At 38.1% G+C, this 19,715-nt stretch overlaps 1 protein-coding gene across 3 annotated transcripts in view; it reads right to left on the bottom strand.

The window, feature by feature from the left end:
* Positions 1-19,715, bottom strand: part of LOC114646056 (cingulin) — a 157,441-nt gene that overhangs the window by 18,828 nt on the left and 118,898 nt on the right. For all 3 annotated transcript variants that reach the window (XM_028794039.2, XM_028794038.2, XM_051923270.1), the window contains exons 12-16: positions 18,902-19,102; positions 16,774-17,031; positions 11,956-12,126; positions 11,714-11,875; positions 832-921 (exon numbers count right to left, since the gene is read on the bottom strand). In XM_028794039.2, the coding sequence (XP_028649872.2) occupies positions 832-921; positions 11,714-11,875; positions 11,956-12,126; positions 16,774-17,031; positions 18,902-19,102 (882 nt within the window). The remainder of the gene's footprint in view (positions 1-831; positions 922-11,713; positions 11,876-11,955; positions 12,127-16,773; positions 17,032-18,901; positions 19,103-19,715) is intronic.

Raw genomic sequence — 19,715 nt, 5'->3', positions numbered from 1 at the left:
GATGCTAATAAAGGTAAGCTTTTCTTATGTAGAAGTTATTACCATGTATGTTACTGTAAAAAAAATTTGCTGTTGTAGCCAGTAGAGGGCTCTCCTGTCACCCAATCCTGACACAGACAGATGCAGGATACAAGTTCAACGTACACGCTTTTACTTTTTTTCCTTTTAACTTGTGAGAAACGCCTTCCCCTGTTTCCCACCTGTACAACACAATTTAAGCACAGGCACCACACTGTACAAAACACTTTATTTTCTTCATCTTCTTTCTTTCTCTTCCTCTCTCTTTTTGCCTCCACTTGTCCTCCAGCAAACTTTGTCCACCTTCTCCCGATTTCCACTCCTGGAGTAGTGGTGACTGGCTCCTTTTATAGGGCACCTGGAAGTGCTCCAAGTGTCCAACGACCTTCTTCCAGCAGCATTTCCGGGTTTGGCGTAAGTGCTGTCACCTAGGGCTCAACAGTATCTGCAGCGCACCCTGGCACTGCCCACGGGACCCATCAGGCTGCTACACACTCCACCTCCCAAGGAGCTCTGTGGGAGTCTGAGGCACTGCTGCAACCTACGGGGGCTACCACCTAGTGCTCAGAGGGAGGTAAAGTCCTGAATAAGCTGTCCCCCCAGGTTCTCCCACTGTTGAGGCACCCTGGCTGTCCACCATACTGTCAATATAAATGTACCAATTTTTGCCATTCTGCCCTGTATCCTTTTTCACAGGTAAGTAAAAAAAATAAGCCTGGCTCTACCTTAAGTTCTAGCTTAATTAACTAATTCTTTTCAACTTCATAGAAATTGGTGTCGGGGGTGGAGGGGGATGCAAAAAGTAAAGAATACCTGGTTTCGGCTGCGGGTATCCCGCTCAGTCATCAGCTCCACGGTAGTCCTCTCTTCGTCTAGTTCCAGCTCCATATGTTTTAGTTTGTCCTGCAGCATAAAGATAAGACCAGATGTGTGCTAAATATGACAAACACAAAAAGTTGTGGATAATATGCATCACTTATAAAAAATATTTTTATTAAACTTGTGCAAATAAAACAGGTCTTCAAAACGTTTAAGAACAACAAAAGCTGTTATCGTAACCAAAGGAGTTCTTCAACAGGGAGAGAATGGAAATTAAAATGTGCATTTTATCAAGTGCATTTTCTTATGTGTTTTGCTCTACATTAAATATGGCTTTAATTTATTAGAAGAATGTAAACAAGTTGCAATGGTGTCTTAGATGGAATAACGATACTTTTTTTAATCCACTTTTTATTGAAATAAACGATGGTTTTGATACTGCAGTTCATTATTAATGTTGTTATTATTGTCACATGCATAGCGTGAAATTCCAACTTGTATGAGCTAAACAACATGTAACATGTCAATCAATCACCAGCACCATGAGAGTAGAACACCCTTAAACTTGAAACTTCAGTTTTAGCTTGAAAAATCTCAGAATGCATTTGTGTTAAATACTAATTTTATACTAAATGTAGCAATGCATTCTATTACTTTTGCCCTTTCAATAATGATACAGACAGAGTTCATGTACAGTTGAGATGGATACATTTTTAATCAGAAATTTCTGATATAAACCTCTGGGCCCTTCAAATAAAGGGTGCAAGTTTTCTGTAAATATTCTACAGTAACCAGAAGCCCCCCCACATGACTTTGTATCTTTTACTGTGCCAGGAGCAGACCAATCCTTTATGATGCTTATATCCTCAGGATCTAGAACTACTATGGTAATAATATTAAATTCTATGTATAATTAACATAAATGAACATGAAAACTGTGTGTAAGGTAACTAATGCACACCATTAATTGAAACGATTTAAAGAATCCAGAATTAATCTGCCTTGAAATTTTAATGCATCTGAGAATATGAGAAGAAAGGAATAAAGACAGCTGCTGGTTTCCATATTCTCTGTTAACTACTGCCTGCGCTCCTAGCCCTTCTTTTAGTAACATGGCAGTCAGCACAACAAGCACAGCACAGTTGATAAAATGCACACCACTGCTACCACTCCCAAGGCTGTAACCTAAAGACTGTTCCTTTTTTTTTTTTTTTTTTACAAAAAATGCAAATTCTGATTTATCATCATTTACAGTTTTTATACTGACAAAGCATGTTTTCAAAGAATCAACAAGAAATGAATTGTTTCTGGTGAAACGTTTTCTTGAATAAAATTTGCAGCTAAGGTTCAACTGCAATGCTGGGCAAAGTTTTCAAAAGACTATGTGACATCTTCCTAATATGAACCATCACACTGAGGTTTGCAAAGGCTGTATGGGAGGAATTTTGTCAAGTTATGCAAGTGGGATTTCTTGGAGACCATATGGTTTCCAAGTCTGTCACCATGCTCCTTACTACTTAATTTAATCTTTATTTTAAGAAAGTAATTTGCTTGCTTAGTGAGCTTCTTAAACTGTATCTGCTCCCCAGCAAAGAGACTCTACATACACAGTATATTATGCACACATATAAACACATACAGCTCTTTAAATATGAATATATCTACATAGGTAGAAGAATCAACAACCTAAATTTCACAGACGACATAGCTTTCTTGGCTGAGCACATACAAGGAGCACAAAGCCTGCTTGACAAAGTTGATAAAAGAAGTTCCATATACAATCTTGAGATAAGCGATACTAAAACAGAATGGTTAAAAGCATATGAAAGCAGCAACAAAGACGTACATAATGAACAAATCCTGCTCAGAGGCACGCCATTGAGACGAGCAGACTGGTTCAAGAAGTGACAGCTGTAGCGAATTGAACATTAAAATTAGAACTGCTGCAGCTTTATAAGTGATGAGGGGACTTGGCAGTGAAAAAAATCAGCATGAATATAAAAATCCATATGTACTACATGGTACCTAGTGATCACCCTGTATGACTGTGAAGCACGGACACTTGCAGAAAATCTAAACAACAAGCTACATCTGTTCAAAATGGTTGTACTCAAAAAGATTCTCTGTGTACGATATAGTATAGAGAAAGTGCACAATGAAGAAATCGGACAGTTCCTGGGAGTGAAGAGAACATTGACAGACACTGTACACAAGAGACAAAAGAGATGGCTTGGACATGTACTGAAGATAAGGAACCAACGCATTTCAAAATGGTCGAAGAATGTAAGGCGGATGGGAAGTAGGCTACAAGACCACTTAAAAGCTATGTGGATAAACGTCAAATTGAAAGGAATTGGACTTAATATGTGCATGGTAGTTGATTGCACACAGGACAGACGCATGTGGAAGAATACGAAACACATGGAGCCAATGTCACAAAAATGAAGCAATGAAGAGGAAAAGAAACTATACACACATACACAGAGACAACAAATTAAACCGAAGTTTGAATATTATGCATCCATGTTTTGTGTAGCCTGCAGCTCTTGCATGCATGCTGTAAATGCTTTTAAAAAAATTGCATCTCTTCACACAGCATCTTAGGACAGCTCAGGCTCTCTGACATTTCATTCACTTTTAGGATCTAGCTTTGTGATGATCCTATAAACCATAAACCAGTTGTAGTGTAGTTAATCTGCTATTTTTCATCTAGTATTTTGACTAAACGTGGTTCTTAATATGTATTCATAAGACATTCATGCAGGCATTTATAAGCCTGGCAGTGTTAATACATGTTCCATCCTCAGAATCCAAATAAGCAACAAATATGGGTTAATAATGAGTGTTTTTAACTCATTCAGCTCTTCATGGTGTATATAGCATTCAAGAGCCATCCTCCACCTTGCTGTACTGTACAGTTTAGGTATAATGACTGCTTGGTGGCAGGTAAGGCTCAAAATTAGGATTAAATTTCACTCCAGGTGTATAATTTGGTCAACTGTTCATACTGTTTTCACATATACTGTATAGTAGACTTGGCCAGTAGAACAGTCAAGAGAACAGCACAGAGCAACAAGTTGTCATTAGCCTCCACTTAGAGAAATAACTTGTCTGATCCAAGAAGCAGATTTGTTTTTATTTGGGTTTATGCTTCTCACTAATTATAAAGGAGACATTGGTATGTGAGAGACAAACAATGCCATTTTGAAAAATAGTTTGGCCTTAATTTGTTTTACTGCTCATTGCAGAGCAAAGCAGTGTAGTGCAGTAGCTCTGGATCCATGTCCTACCCACTGTAAATAGGATTGATTTTTAAACATATTTGTTTTTAGTTGAAAAGTAATGTGGAAAATTACACCTAAAGGAATGTAATGACTAAACTATCTATTATTTAAAACGTCTGCAGTCTATTCTTATAACTGGTTAAGTATCTATCAGAAAAGATAAGATAAAAGGTGCTGTAATTATACTGTCAACCTACTGGAAGCATTTCTTTACAGTTGTGCACATGAACATGTTCTCATTTTTCCCAAAGAACCAGACAGATAACATTGCTATGTGTGAAATAATATAGACTAGTACCGTATGCAATAGTTACAAATATAGCATGAATATAAGCAATCCAATATACATAAAAACAAGAAATAAAACACTGAAACCTATGCAAAATTATGGCCCTTATTATTTCTCAGAAATCATTATTAATAATGTACTCAAATTATCTTAAATATTTTGACACAGAAATATAAAATGAATGCAAGGTTTTTTAAAATGTGCCTCCGAGGACTCTTCAATCAAAGGGTCTGCCATTAGACTATAGGCAAGTGGTTTTCTGTTAATCATTTTTTTCATGAAAGAACAAAATGTATTTATTGTGCATGGTTGATGCTGTTTTATTATTAAAACATTGTTAATAAAGAAAATAACAAATATATTGTTTATAAGAGCACTGCCACACAACAGAAAATATCTTTTCATCTAAGGAAATTACCACAAAACCACCAGATGATACTGGCAGTTACTGGAAGAGTGATTGTTACAGATGTGTACCAGGAATTTTGCTCCCATTTCAGCTACTTAATTGTATTCCTAACCAATTTGATCAGCTCCACAGAAGCCTGCACTGCTGTACTTGCCCCTCCTTAGCAATGAAAATTATGATCTTATCGTGAGCACTGGCTCATGCGGGATGATAAGTAAACTTGAAGACGAAGACACCATTATATTATTTGAAACAGGCATTATTAGCAGAGAAAGAGTCAGTTGCTATAACTCACCAAGACCTAAACATTTCTGAACAAGGATTTTTTTTTTAATATCATATACTATTTTCAGAACAAAAAAAAAATAGGCCTAGTAAATCAATAAATACTGCATAAAAACAAACATTTGTGACATATAAAACAGGTTTGAAATAATCATCATGACTCTAAGATTTTTATTTAGTTTTATTTGAAAATGAGAAAGAACACCATATTCTCATTTATAGAATCCACAAAAAAGAGCTTAGAAAACGTACAAATGGTGTAACATTCTGTTGGATTATTTTTAATGTTTGCTTATTTTCAGCCTTCAAATATTGAGAAAACACATTTACGCTTATTAAGCATAACAATGAGTCATTAAAATGACAGCAATAACATGATGTTTCAGCATTAGAAAGTATCAAATTCATGCATTTAAATTTCACAATATCATGTAGTTATAAGCCTTGCCCAATTAGTCTTGCAGTGGCTGAAACAGCTTTCATAGTCACGAGATTCTAACTCAAGTGACATAAAAATTGTTTTATGTCCTATTGTTAATTGTTGGTGGTGGAGGGTTTATTAGCAAAGGTACTTCATTTTTCTTAAACATACTATAACATTTTTTGAAAGAAGTGCCAAATAGAGAGATAAAATCTTCAGTATGTTGAAGTTCGACCCTATGTGACTGAGGATATGATTTGCCTTTGAGAGTGGCTAGTGGACATGTAAAACAGGAAACTACCCAAGGTATGATTACCACTTTCAAGGTAAATTTGAAACAGTAAATTAGTCAGTAACTAACTTCTTACAGAATGGTGCTTTGTTTTAAGATAGATTATTTTGAAAATTCACCAATGCTTTTCAAATGAGATTTTAAGATTTCAAACATTTGTATAGTGAAATGTCTCCAAAACATTGAATGTAACTGACAAATTTCCTTGAAATTTCATCAAAATATTAAGTAGCCAAGCTGTTCAGACAGACAAATGAATATGACAGCAATAACAATCTATGCATTTAAATTTTACATGAATGCACCTAAAAAATCTCTCTATTATAAAAGAAAATCCTGAGGCGAGACAAGACTATTTCCATGAGATTTTTTCAAGTCCCACCCTCCTCTCAACCATTTTCAACCACGCACACGGTGCGCTCATCTTTCATTCGTGTGAATGCTTTTGACAGACACAGTTCCTGCTCTCTCAGCTCTTATAAATTTTTTCGTTTTTCTCAATTTAAGGCTCCCAAATAAAGAAGACTTATTATATCCAAATCCTAGCACCAAGAAGCGATGAAGTCAAACGAATTAACGTGAAAACTGTTGATCGGTTACACTGCAAATTGGTTAAATGCGTATTAAATAGATTATGCTGAAACAGTTTGTGGTGATCGCATGGAAGATGAAAACAACAACTTACGATAACCTGAAGAATATCTACAACCGTTAACACCGTCTGGTCTTCCACCGCCCGAATTATTGTTTAAAGAAGGATGTATCCAAGAAAGGTAATGCAGTACATCTTCCGCAAATAACATTAGACACCAAAGAAGATCTTGATATGCAATTTGTATTAAAACGTTAACAGATCCCCATTAGAATAGCTTTTGCAAAGACAATTAACAAATCATAGTGATAAACATTCGAAAAAGTCAGTTTATTTATTAAAGAGAAAGAAACGAAATTCATTCACGGGCAGTTATACATTGCATTGTCACGATGTTCCAAACACAGAATCAAAATTCAATGCGATATTGACTAAAATTTAATTGAAGTTTTACAGTAAAAGTGTAAGTTTAAAAAGTATTTGCATGTTAATTTCAAAGCCAAACAGAATGAAATCGTATAACGCAACAAATATCTCTAACGCAACATAAAACATAATTTACTTTCAAATTATTACATTTTACTATTTTTTTATATGGTTAATTACTCGCTGTAATGTAAAATAGTTCTATTATGCATATGAAATAATTCCCATGAAAACAATCTGTTTAAAATGTACAGCGGCAAAGACGCAAAGTGGCAAGTGCATAGCGCCAGCCCGGGGGTTGGTGAGCAAAGTGAGCAGGGGTCAAAGCCCTATAATTACATTTAAAATAAGTTCAATTTACCCAGCTATTGCAATTTTAAACATATTACCATTACAGTATGGATCATCTTGAATTAAATGTGTTTCTGAAATCAAGATCCCTTTGGTGAAAAAAGGAACATTTTAATAAAATATGTTGAAGTCATTACACTGTTCTCTCTCTCTTTCTCATAAATATCTATATGTGCACAACCAAACACAAACATACAGACCGACCAACCTTTATTTGCCCCAAGGAGAATTTTAGCTTTTACCAGGGCTCAGGAATACAGAAATATTAGCATAGCAAAACGGCCATTTACTAAAACGGGAATAACATTACAAAGGTTAAGTTTGTCAGTTTCAGTTACTTTGTGCATTTACGAACCTCTGTTTTTCTGGGATTCTAGTCCTTGTATTCACCTTTCTTTGTGCTTTTTGTTGCCTTTGTTCATTGGACCTTCTAGACCTTAAATCCATCTTTTATTGTTGTTTTGTTGCCTGTGTTCATCAGAGATTCTAGATTTTTACATCAATCTTTCTTTGTGGTTATTGATGCCTTTGTTCATTGGACATTCTGGATCTAAAGATCTTATATTTGAATATATCTTTGTGGTTTTTGTTATTTTTGTTCATCGGACATTCTAGCCCTTAAACCATCTCTTTTTATGGTTTTGTTGTCTTTGTTGATCAGATGTTGCAGCGCCCTTGTGGATACTCTATAAAGTTATGCACAGGCACAGATGCTGGACATTTTGTTGTTTTATATAGATAGATATCAAAATAACAATAACCCTTGTCAAATACTTGGATAAAGATAAGATATTCCTAACTTCTACCCCAAACAACTCACAAATGCATCCTATAACTAAGCCTGCCTTTTTAATCAGCTTGTTCATTTGGTGGGCCCACCGTGAAGTGATGTTACCAGCCTAACTCACTGCAGAGTATCAAACTAAACACATTAAAAGTTTACTGCGTCACTCCAAATACAGCATTTTAAATATTTCATATATCTAAAGTACAGTGGTGTGAAAAACTATTTGCCCCCTTCCTGATTTCTTATTCTTTTGCATGTTTGTCACACAAAATGTTTCTGATCATCAAACACATTTGACCATTAGTCAAATATAACACAAGTAAACACAAAATGCAGTTTTTAAATGATGGTGTTTATTATTTAGGGAGAAAAAAAATCCAAACCTACATGGCCCTGTGTGGAAAAGTAATTGCCCCCTTGTTAAAAAATAACCTAACTGTGGTGTATCACACCTGAGTTCAATTTCCGTAGCCACCCCCAGGCCTGATTACTGCCACACCTGTTTCAATCAAGAAATCACTTAAATAGGAGCTGCCTGACACAGAGAAGTAGACCAAAAGCACCTCAAAAGCTAGACATCATGCCAAGATCCAAAGAAATTCAGGAACAAATGAGAACAGAAGTAATTGAGATCTATCAGTCTGGTAAAGGTTATAAAGCCATTTCTAAAGCTTTGGGACTCCAGCGAACCACAGTGAGAGCCATTATCCACAAATGGCAAAAACATGGAACAGTGGTGAACCTTCCCAGGAGTGGCCGGCCGACCAAAATTACCCCAAGAGCGCAGAGACGACTCATCCGAGAGGTCACAAAAGACCCCAGGACGTCGTCTAAAGAACTGCAGGCCTCACTTGCCTCAATTAAGGTCAGTGTTCACGACTCCACCATAAGAAAGAGACTGGGCAAAAATGGCCTGCATGGCAGATTTCCAAGACGCAAACCACTGTTAAGCAAAAAGAACATTAGGGCTCGTCTCAATTTTGCTAAGAAACATCTCAATGATTGCCAAGACTTTTGGGAAAATACCTTGTGGACTGATGAGTCAAAAGTTGAACTTTTTTGGAAGGCAAATGTCCCGTTACATCTGGCGTAAAAGGAACACAGCATTTCAGAAAAAGAACATCATACCAACAGTAAAATATGGTGGTGGTAGTGTGATGGTCTGCGGTTGTTTTGCTGCTTCAGGACCTGGAAGGCTTGCTGTGATAGATGGAACCATGAATTCTACTGTCTACCAAAAAATCCTGAAGGAGAATGTCCGGCCATCTGTTCGTCAACTCAAGCTGAAGCGATCTTGGGTGCTGCAACAGGACAATGACCCAAAACACACCAGCAAATCCACCTCTGAATGGCTGAAGAAAAACAAAATGAAAGTCCTGACCTGAATCCAATTGAGATGCTATGGCATGACCTTAAAAAGGCGGTTCATGCTAGAAAACCCTCAAATAAAGCTGAATTACAACAATTTTGCAAAGATGAGTGGGCCAAAATTCCTCCAGAGCGCTGTAAAAGACTCATTGCAAGTTATCGCAAACGCTTGATTGCAGTTATTGCTGCTAAGGGTGGCCCAACCAGTTATTAGGTTCAGGGGGCAATTACTTTTTCACACAGGGCCATGTAGGTTTGGATTTTTTTTTCTCCCTAAATAATAAAAACCACCATTTACAAACTGCATTTTGTGTTTACTTGTGTTATATTTTACTAATGGTTAAATGTGTTTGATTATCAGAAACATTTTGTGTGACAAACATGCAAAAGAATAAGAAATCAGGAAGGGGGCAAATAGTTTTTCACACCACTGTATATATTAAAAAAAAAAAACACACACACACAAAATCAACTAGTATGTATGAAAATAATGAATCCATGAAAAGGTTTGGGAACCCCTCTCAGCCTGCATAATAATTTACTTTCGACAAAAAAGATAACAGTGGTATGTCTTTCATTTCCTAGGAACATCTGAGTACTTGGGTGTTTTCCAAACACAGAATTTTATTGAAGCAGTATTTAGTTGTATGAAATTAAATCAAATGTGAAAAACTGGCTGTGCAAAAATGTGGGTACCCGTGTAATTTTGCTGATCTGAATGCATGTAACTGCTCAATACTGATTACTTGCAACACTAAATTGGTTGGATTAGCTCATTAAGCCTTGAACTTCATAGACAGGTGTGTCCAACCATGAGAAAAGGTATTTAAGGTGGTCAATTGCAAGTTGTATTTCCCTTTGACTCTCTACTGAAGAGTGACAGCATGGGATCCTCAAAGCAACTCTCAAAAGATCTGAAAACAAATATTGTTCAGTATTATGGCTTAGGGGAAAGGCTACAAAAAGCTATCTCAGAGATTTAAACTGTCAGTTTCAACTGTAAGGAATGTAACCAGGAAATGGAAGGCCACAGGCACAGTTGCTGTTAAACCCAGGTCTGGCAGGCCAAGAAAAATACAGGAGCGGCATATGCGCAGAAATTGTGAGAATGGTTACAGACAACCCACAGATCACCTCCAAAGACCTGCAAGAACTGCAGATGACGTATCTTTACATTGTTCTACAATTCAGCGCAATTTGCACAAAGAACATCTGTATGGCTGGGTGATGAGAAAGAAGCCCTTTCTGCACTCATGCCACAAACAAAGTCGCTTGTTGTATGCAAATGCTCATTTAGACAAGCCAGATTGATTTTGTAACAAAGTGCTCTGGACTGATGAGACAAAAATTGAGTTATTTGGTCATAACAAAAAGCGCTTTGCATGGTGGAAGAAGAACACAGCATTCCAAGAAAAACACCTGCTACCTACTGTCAAATTTGATGGAGCTACTGTCATCATGCTATGGGGCTGTGTGGCTAGTTCAGGGACTGGGGCCCTTGTTAAAATCGAGGGTCGGATGAATTCAACCCAATATCAACAAATTCTTCAGGATAATGTTCAAGCATCAGTCACAAAGTTGAAGTTACACAGGGGTTGGATATTCCAACAAGACAATGACCCAAAACACAGTTCAAAATCTACAAAGGCATTCATGCAAAGGGAGAAGTACAATGTTCTGGAATGGCCGTCACAGTCCCCAGACTTGAATATCATTGAAAATCTATGGGATGATTTGAAGCAGGCTGTCCATGCTCGGCAGCCATCAAATTTAACTGAATTGGAGAGATTTTGTATGGAAGAATGGTCAAAAATATCTCCATCCAGAATCCAGACACTCATCAAAGGCTATAGGAGGTGTCTAGAGGCTGAACTAAGTATTGATGTAATATCTCTGTTGGGGTGCCCAAATTTATGCACCTGTCTAATTTTGTTATGATGCATATTGCATATTTTCTGTTAATCCAATAAACTTAATGTCACTGCTGAAATACTACTGTTTCCATAAGGCATGTCATATATTAAAAGAAAGTTGCTACTTTGAAAGCTCAGCCAATGATAAACAAAAATCCAAAGAATTAAGAGGGGTTCCCAAACTTTTTCATATGACTGTATTTATAGCCAATTTATCCTATTCAGGGTTATAAGGAAAACCAAAAAAGGCTTTGTCAAATCTGACCACATCGTTGAAATCGTTTTACTATTGAAAGCTGGCTTATAAACGGATAACTGAATATAATTCCTACTTCAAGAAACATCAGAATATTTTAAAACCACAAATCTAAAGAAAGCCCTCAACTGAAAAAGAAAAGAGGCATTGGTAAAGAATAAAACACTAGCACTCTCGAGTCTCTAAAACATACACATACTCACCTCTAGAATCTTGATCTGCCGGGAACGGTCATCCTTTGTGTGCTGGTTGGATTTTATCTCTGCTTCCACATGCTGCAAGCGATTTGTTAGGAGTTCTTTGTCCAAATTGGCATGGTCCTTTTCCTCTTGACATTCCTGAAGCTCATGTTTTAATTTAGTAATCTGCAAGAGTGCACAAATGCTCATTTGATTAGATATAAAAATCTGGGGCTTAGTTGATTTTTTTTTTTTATATATCTCACCTCTTCCTGAAGTCTTCGAACAGTCATCTGGAGTCGCTCTAACTCAGAAACACTGTCTTTTGCTTGTCTCTGCGCATCCAGAAGCTCTCGCCGTGACTTGTCTCTGTACTCATCAAACTGAGACTGAATAAGTGCTACTGCCTGGTTGGACTGGGCAGTCATTTGGTCCAGCTAGGAGATAAGAGAAATTCAGTATCTATTGGTAAACAAGGTTGCATGGTGAATACACATAATATTTTAAGATAAAAGCCTATGGGAGTACTCTAATATATCCCAAACTCCACAGGATCCCACATTTTTGGGTGCCCCAATATGAATATGTACACCTTCCAAAAAAATTTTCAACAGCCTAAAAATAAAATCTAGGTACCCACTGAACTGGTAATCAGTTCTTCCTTAACAGAACCTGAATGTCCCTGGCTATATGAATAAGACAAACTCCTGGGTTCTTTCATTCTTGTAGTAGTCAATGGGAGATTTCAAATTAAAAAAGCACGCAACCTGGCAATGCAACCGTCATCATCCAAAAGATAGCAGTAGATGGGAAAGGGGATACAGAAATCATTGGTTTATAATTACAGTTAATGTAGTTACACTTGGTTAATTCATCAGCATCGGTGTTTAAAAGTACTTTACTTACATTACTCACTACTTACAAAAATGTAAATATGTAATTACTCATTATAAAAATTATAAATGTAAAATTTCTACTTTTGTATGAAAAAGTGCATATTTCATTGGCCAGGATTTGTTATTAAATCCTAAGCCCATATATGAACCTTCATGAAACTGACCAGAACAATAGCCAAATGTGATCATTTTCTTAGTCATTCACATGCTGTGAAGTAAAGAAAATACAGTACCAAACAAGAGCCACAGAAGATTTGAGGTATGAACACTAGTTGTTACACCACCAGATGACACCGATTCAAAATATCTATAGCAAATAAATGGATGAAAACTGGAAAGATTATTTATTTAAAATGTTTTTGTTATAGGAATGCACACACCACACTCTTTTCTGTTTGCCATTTCGTTTGAGCCCTGCTAGGGAGCGGTAAATTGTCCACCATGTTTGCTTCTCTCCTTCTACCAAGTTGTTCTGCAATACTTATTGTCTCCCTGTGACCCTAAACTGGGTGGTCTACATTTACCCTTCATCACATGCAGGATTAAGTGTACACTTATAACTTCAGTCTTGTCACTTGATTGCATGCTACACATAGATGAAGCATACGTGTGCATGATGTTGCTGACCTTATAGTTTTTTTGTGTGCTGTGAATAAGCTTTTTATTTTTTAGGTAATGCAGGTATTTTTACCTAAATAAATAAAGTATCATGTTCGGTTACTCGTTACTTTGAAAAGTAATCTATGTAATGCACATTATTTTTAATGCATTACCCTCAACACGGATCAGCATATACCAGTGGAGCTTAACTTGCAATAAAATAATTTGTGGTTTTAAAATATTCTGATGTTTCTTGAAGTAGGAATTATATTCAGTTATCCGTTTATAAGCCAGCTTTCAATAGCAAAAGTTTGTGAAAAAAGAAGGTAATGCAGCATATGTACTGTCTATAAAAAAGACAAAATTTATGCAAAGATTAAATACTTAATCAAAAAAGAAAACATTTAAGCCTATGTTCAAACCCTACCTAACATAATTTTGTCAATATTTGACCTATTTGTGTGGATTTAATTACAAGATAAGGAATTCAATTGACACCAAACAATTTCTGAGCTTCTCCTTAAGATCAATGATTCTTTTGATCCTAACTCTCTTTACTGTAGGTATGTATGAGACGGTACAAAGGAATAACTTACCAGAAAGCGGGTGGTCTTTTGCAGCTAACTGATTAAATTATTTAACCTTTTAATCAGTTGTTTAAATTTTTTTTTAAAATATAGTTTCAGTCGCAGTCAGTGCGGCTGATGGAACGGTCCTTACGGATGACACTATAGTTGTGACCCGCTGGGCGGGCTACTTTGAGCAGTTGTTCAAAGCTGATCCTCCGGCTAGGACGTTGAATATCTCCGAGTTCACGGTCCTTGAGGCTGATCCTCCAATTAGCTGTGAACCACCCAATCTCACTGAGTTTGCACAAGTGGTGAACCAGCTGAGGGGAGGAAAGGCTGCAGGGATCTGTGGTATCCGGGGTGAAGTTCTCCAGGTAGGTGGTAAGGCTGTCCTCTGGATATTGCAAGCAATCTTTGCTTCCATTTGGGAGACTGGCATCATCCCAACTGACTGGAAAATGGGACTTGTTGTCCCTATCTGGAAAGGGAAGAGTGATCGCCTGGATTGCAGCAACTACAGGGAGATAACATTGCTCTCGGTGCCGGGTAAGGTCCTTGCTACGGTCGTCCTCAATAGGATCCGTGATCACTTGCTCACCTACCAGCGACCGGAACTGGCTTTACGCCTAAGAAGTCTACCATTAACTGCATCCAAACACTGAGGGTTCTCATGGAGCGCAAACGCTAATATCAGCAGAGTTTCTTTGCAGTCTTTGTCGATTTTTGTAAAGTGTTCGACTCAGTTGATTGAGCTGCCCTGTGGGATATCCTGAGACTTTGCAGGATCCCCTCGAGGTTGTTGGATATCATGGCCGGCCTGTACACTGGTACTGTGAGTGCTGTGCAGAGTGGAGGCAGTACCTCTGTGTTTTTCCCAGTTGATTCTGGGGTTCATCAGGGGTGTGTTCTTTCTCCTATTCTGTTCAATGCTTGTATGGACTGGGTGTTGGGCAAGGTCATGGAGTCCAGCGGTTGTGGGGCATCTGTTGGTGAAGAAAGATTCACGGATCTTGACTTTGCTGACGATACTGTGACCTTCGCGGCGTCAATGGAGGCTCAGATCAAGGCACTCGAGAGACTGAGCGAGTAGTCTGAGTGTCTGGGCTTGCGAGTGTCTTGGATAAAAACCAAGATCCAGGCATTTAATGACCTCTTGGGCACAGCCATCAACAGTGTGTCTGCTTGCGGAGAGAGAGTGTCGACCTTGTTGAGAGGTTTACTTACCTTGGCAGTGACATTCATGTCTCTGGTGACTCTTCCTATGAAGTCAGTAGATGGACTGGGAGAGCATGGGGGGTCATGAGGTCACTGGAAAGGGGTGTGTGGCGCTCCAGATATCTATGCAAAAGGACGAAGGTCCAAGTCTTTAGAGTCCTGGTGCTTCCAATCTTCCTATATGGTTGTGAGACATGGACGCTATCCACTGACCTGAGATGAAGACTGGACTCTTTTGGTACTGTGTCTCTCTGGAAAATCCTTGGGTACTGTTGGTTTGGTTTGTCGAATGAGCGGTTGCTCATGGAGTCCCAAATGAGTCACATTACCTGCATTGTGAGGGAGCGTCAGTTACGGTACTCCGGCCATGTGGCACGTTTCCCCAAGGGTGATCCGACTCGTAAGATCCTCATTGTTGGGGACCCAAGAGGCTGGACCAGTCTAAGGGGTCACCCATGTAACACCTGACTGTGGCAGATAGAGGGTCATTTCTGGAGGGTGGGACTGGACCGGGTGTCTACCTGGGGGGGGTTGCCAACCGGGATGCAGAGTTGTTTTGTTGTGTAGTGGGTGCGGCAACGCACTGTACCAGTGCATGCTCCCCAACTTGACTTGACTTGTGAGATGACACCTAGTTATACACATTTAAACTATACATAAAGAATAATAATAATAAAAAAAAAAAAAGACTGGTCATATATTTTGTCATAACTTTAACTCATTTGAAGCAGGATGCTGCAATATATTTGTGTTTCTACTCTGCAATAGCACTTCATTAATTTAATTAAACTGGCCTTTTGCATTGCATGATCTGGTCCATCAGTCACAGCACTGAAGCAGCAAGATCACTTCCATTAGCATGCATCTTTCCCTGGAGCAATTCCTCAACAATAATGTGAAAAAGTAGGCATGGCATTAACTCTGTGGTTATATAATAACACATTTTCTTACTAAATAAACAATGAAAAAGTAAATTATGTGATATGTTGTTTATGATTTGAGATTATATATCGATTTTTTTTTTTTTTTTTATAAACTCTGTGAGCACTAGGATATTGTTAGTTATAATCCGTTATATAAGATGGTGCACTTTCTTTACCAAAACACTTTATGCATTGCACTGCACAAATACTGCTTAGGATATCGGAAAGTGTGAGGATTGTAAGGACAGAGAGTATTGATAAAGGAACTTCTGTAGAAATTGAGCTTTCAAGAAATGCAGAGCTTGCAGAAGACCAGACTGTAGAAAGACTACAAAGACTGATGAATCAAGTGCTATGGGCAAGAAATAAGACATGAAGATCAATATGACAGTGAAAAATGACAGTGTGTAGGAAGCATTGAAGAAAGAAAGGGAAAAAATAGGCTCAACATAACAGTAGTCTGAACAAAAGCTACACAGAAGCAGAGGTTGGGCAATTCAAATAGAGATTTCAGACAGACGAAGCATGAAATAGATGTGGAACTGGTCAAAGTTAGCAAGGGTGTGAACAGTGGAAAAGATGCATTCATCAATCAAACAACAATGGAAATATAATAAAAAAAATAATAAGAAATATGATGATTTCATCTTGCCTATTGGCAGAACCCCAAAATTATGTTATTACAAAAATCAAGAATATGGTTTTGCATCTAATAAAAGTGACCTGTCAACATTTTAAAAGTATAATTGTTGTTTTAAACAAAGATGGTCTTCAATTAACAAAAAGCAAGCAAAACAGCACACAAGTAAACAGTGTGGACTCTGAGAAACAACGTTCCCACCCTCTGATTTACACTTTTTTTTAACTGTTCCTCATATTACCTCTTTATTCAGTTTTTCAACTGCCTTATCAAGTAGTCTTTTCTGTTCTTCCATTTCGCTCTTTCCCCTCTTTAAAAACTCCCTCTGTCTGAGTTCTTCCTGCAGCCGATCCTCCAATTCCTGTTTTTCCTGGGTAAGCCTTACCAGGCTACGCTGGGCCTCATCCATGCGGGTCTCCAGTGAGCGCTTGACCAAAGCTAGCTCCTGTTCACTTTCTGAAGACTCTCCCAAGGAGTGCTGCAGGTGTTGACGCTCAGCCTAAACAAACACCAAAATGGGCATTAGCATGGAGTACTGAGCTATACGGAAGTATAAGAAAGTGATATGACAACCAAATGCTTCATTACAAATCAACATAATGCAGTGCATTAATGGAGTGGGAGAAGGAGAGTGTAGCAAAAAAAACAAAATCAGCTTCATGTGGTCAGAGACAGAGAAGGGAATACTTGCCACTGTCCATCCACTGAAAACGAAAGACTATGAATAACAGAAAAAGGATGAACTGAGATATTCATTCTGCCCAGATTTCAGAAAACATGCCAATAAATACTAGGTTCATTTTATATTTTAGCTCTGTGCTATGCTGATACATCATATCAAAAGCAGAAACCTGTGCCTGACCTCTAATATAAGAAGTTATAGTTGATGAAAGCAGTCTAGTGCCTTTGACTCTGTCTAAGTAAATGCAAGCTTGTGGGCTGCACTTCTATGGCTTAAGGTGGTACAGAAATATCAAGGGGTTTTAAAGGCTCTGTAGAAATGGAGTAAGTGGTTGCTGCCCTGTCTAATCCATTGCTTTATTGTGTATGTCTTTACTAAGGCTGAAAAACATCTTTGCTGGACATAGCCTGATTATTGGGCACCGTAATAAGACTGAGGTTTGTAGTTTTAACTATATAAATAACTCAGATTGCAGGGTGTTGACTGGTGCAGGTGGGTACAAATGGGTGAATGAGGTGCTTGGCTGATTGCGCAAGCGGGTCAGTCAAGTGTTTCACTGATGCCTCGGAGTTGGTGATTGTGGCACCTGCGCCCAGATACGGATTAAAAGGGAGCCTGGGAGGACAGAAGGACAGAATTGGAAAACCGTGAGAGTGAGAAGGTAGCACTGGAGTGTTCAAGCCAATGTGACAGAGAGAAGGCAGAGTGGTTGGTAGCCCCATGGAGAAGTGAGTGAGTGGTGCTCCAGAGTTGGATTGCCCCCAATTAATAATTATGGAGGAGCACAGTATGATAGAGGAGATCCTGCAGATGCTGGGACGAGACCTGGAAGTTGGAACCGCAGCTGCTGGTGTCTCCACTGACTGAACAAGGATATGACGGGGAGACAAAATGAGAAAGCACTAGGCTTGTCAGAGAGACAATGACTACAAGGATTTATTCTGGTTTTTATTGGAGGATTATTTATTGCACTTTAAATAAAGGAAGAGCACCTGTTTTGTAGGAGTATTTATTTATTGAACCTGCATTGCACTTTAGATGAACACTATTGATCTATGTGGAGTAAAGCATGTTATCACTTTCACCACACTCTTGACTGTTTGTGTCCTCATTTGCTTGTCTCATCCATGGTCTACAGCTACTGATGTTTTTGGGTTCAAGCTGCGAAGGAGCACGGAGCCAAACTGCCACATCACAGGCACTTGTACTTCTATTCAAACACACTTTTATGTTAGGATGTGCCTAGCAAGTAATGGTACTATATACCGCAACAATCAATTGTTAAATGATGGGGCGGTGTTCAGGAAGAATAAAATAAATTTTATGCATGGACTTTATATCAAATATGAAAAAGTTATTTATTAATAAAGGCTCCAAACAGGCATGCAGTTTGCTGAAGGTGGTATGGGAGAGACAAATGAAAACTGGTTTCAGTGTGACCAACTGGCAGAATTACAGTATGCAGGATTTGAGTATAGCTTTGGAAAGAAGAGCAGAAATCATAATGTTGTGCTGGAGTTAATGTGTATTAATTATGCAAAGGAGGTGTTATGTTTTTACTTATTAAAATGTTACAATAGTGAAACATCTTTCTTCACATTGTACACTTGAAGTTAATTATTCTGCTCCACAACTAGTAGAAAAGAATACCCCTGCCTCCTTAAATAAACTTTGTCCTTAAACATACCTCAAGACGCACAACCTTGTCCTTGAGACGTGCTTCAGCTTCCTCCATCTCTTCTGTGGTATCCTGGTATTCTGAGATTTTTAACTCCAGACTGGAAATCTTTAGTTTCAAGGCGTCATTTTGTTCAAGGGCTTCCTTGAGTCTACCTTCTAAACCTCGTAATGCTTGCTCAGTTGTATCCCGGTGATTATCTAGCTGGTCCTGAAAACCAAATGCAGCCATATCAACAAAAAAATTAAACGAATGATTCCACTGCTTACATTAAAACAATGGCAGGTTTGGCTTTCTTGATTTTGTAAATCAGAATAAGATTTTAAAATACACTCAATTCTCATATTAAAAAAAAAAAACAGTACTCCATTTAACATGTGTAGTGGTGGCATGTATAAAAAGTGAGGGCTGACATCACCTGTAAGTGCTCTGCTCAAAGTATTTAGAAGCTGGCTCTGTGCAGTTTTCTAAAGGAGCTCTCCATTTAACTTACACTGCAAAGCATTTGCTACTGAACCAAATGGTGCCTGTTTATGGCTAATCATGAACTGTTCACAACAGTGCAGCTCTTCAAACTGAGATGTTTATGGTACAAGTCTACAGCAATTCAATTGGTGTCAAGGGTTGGATTTGCCCTGTGGGTGGGTAGAGTGTAGTGGCGACACTGTTAGGAAAAAGGTGTGGGTGTCACAGACAGAGACCAACTGATGTCACCAGAAAGCTCTTCGCTCACAGATTTAGAGACAATCTGTCTGGTTGTCTAAAGGAGCTCTCCATTTATTTCACACTACAAAGCACTCGCTTCTGAGCAAAATGCACTACT

This window comes from Erpetoichthys calabaricus, chromosome 2 (genome assembly GCF_900747795.2).
Source record: "Erpetoichthys calabaricus chromosome 2, fErpCal1.3, whole genome shotgun sequence".
Taxonomy (NCBI): domain Eukaryota; kingdom Metazoa; phylum Chordata; class Cladistia; order Polypteriformes; family Polypteridae; genus Erpetoichthys; species Erpetoichthys calabaricus.
The sequence above is the reverse complement of the archived record's forward strand: the minus strand, read 5'-3'. Positions and strand labels throughout refer to the sequence as shown.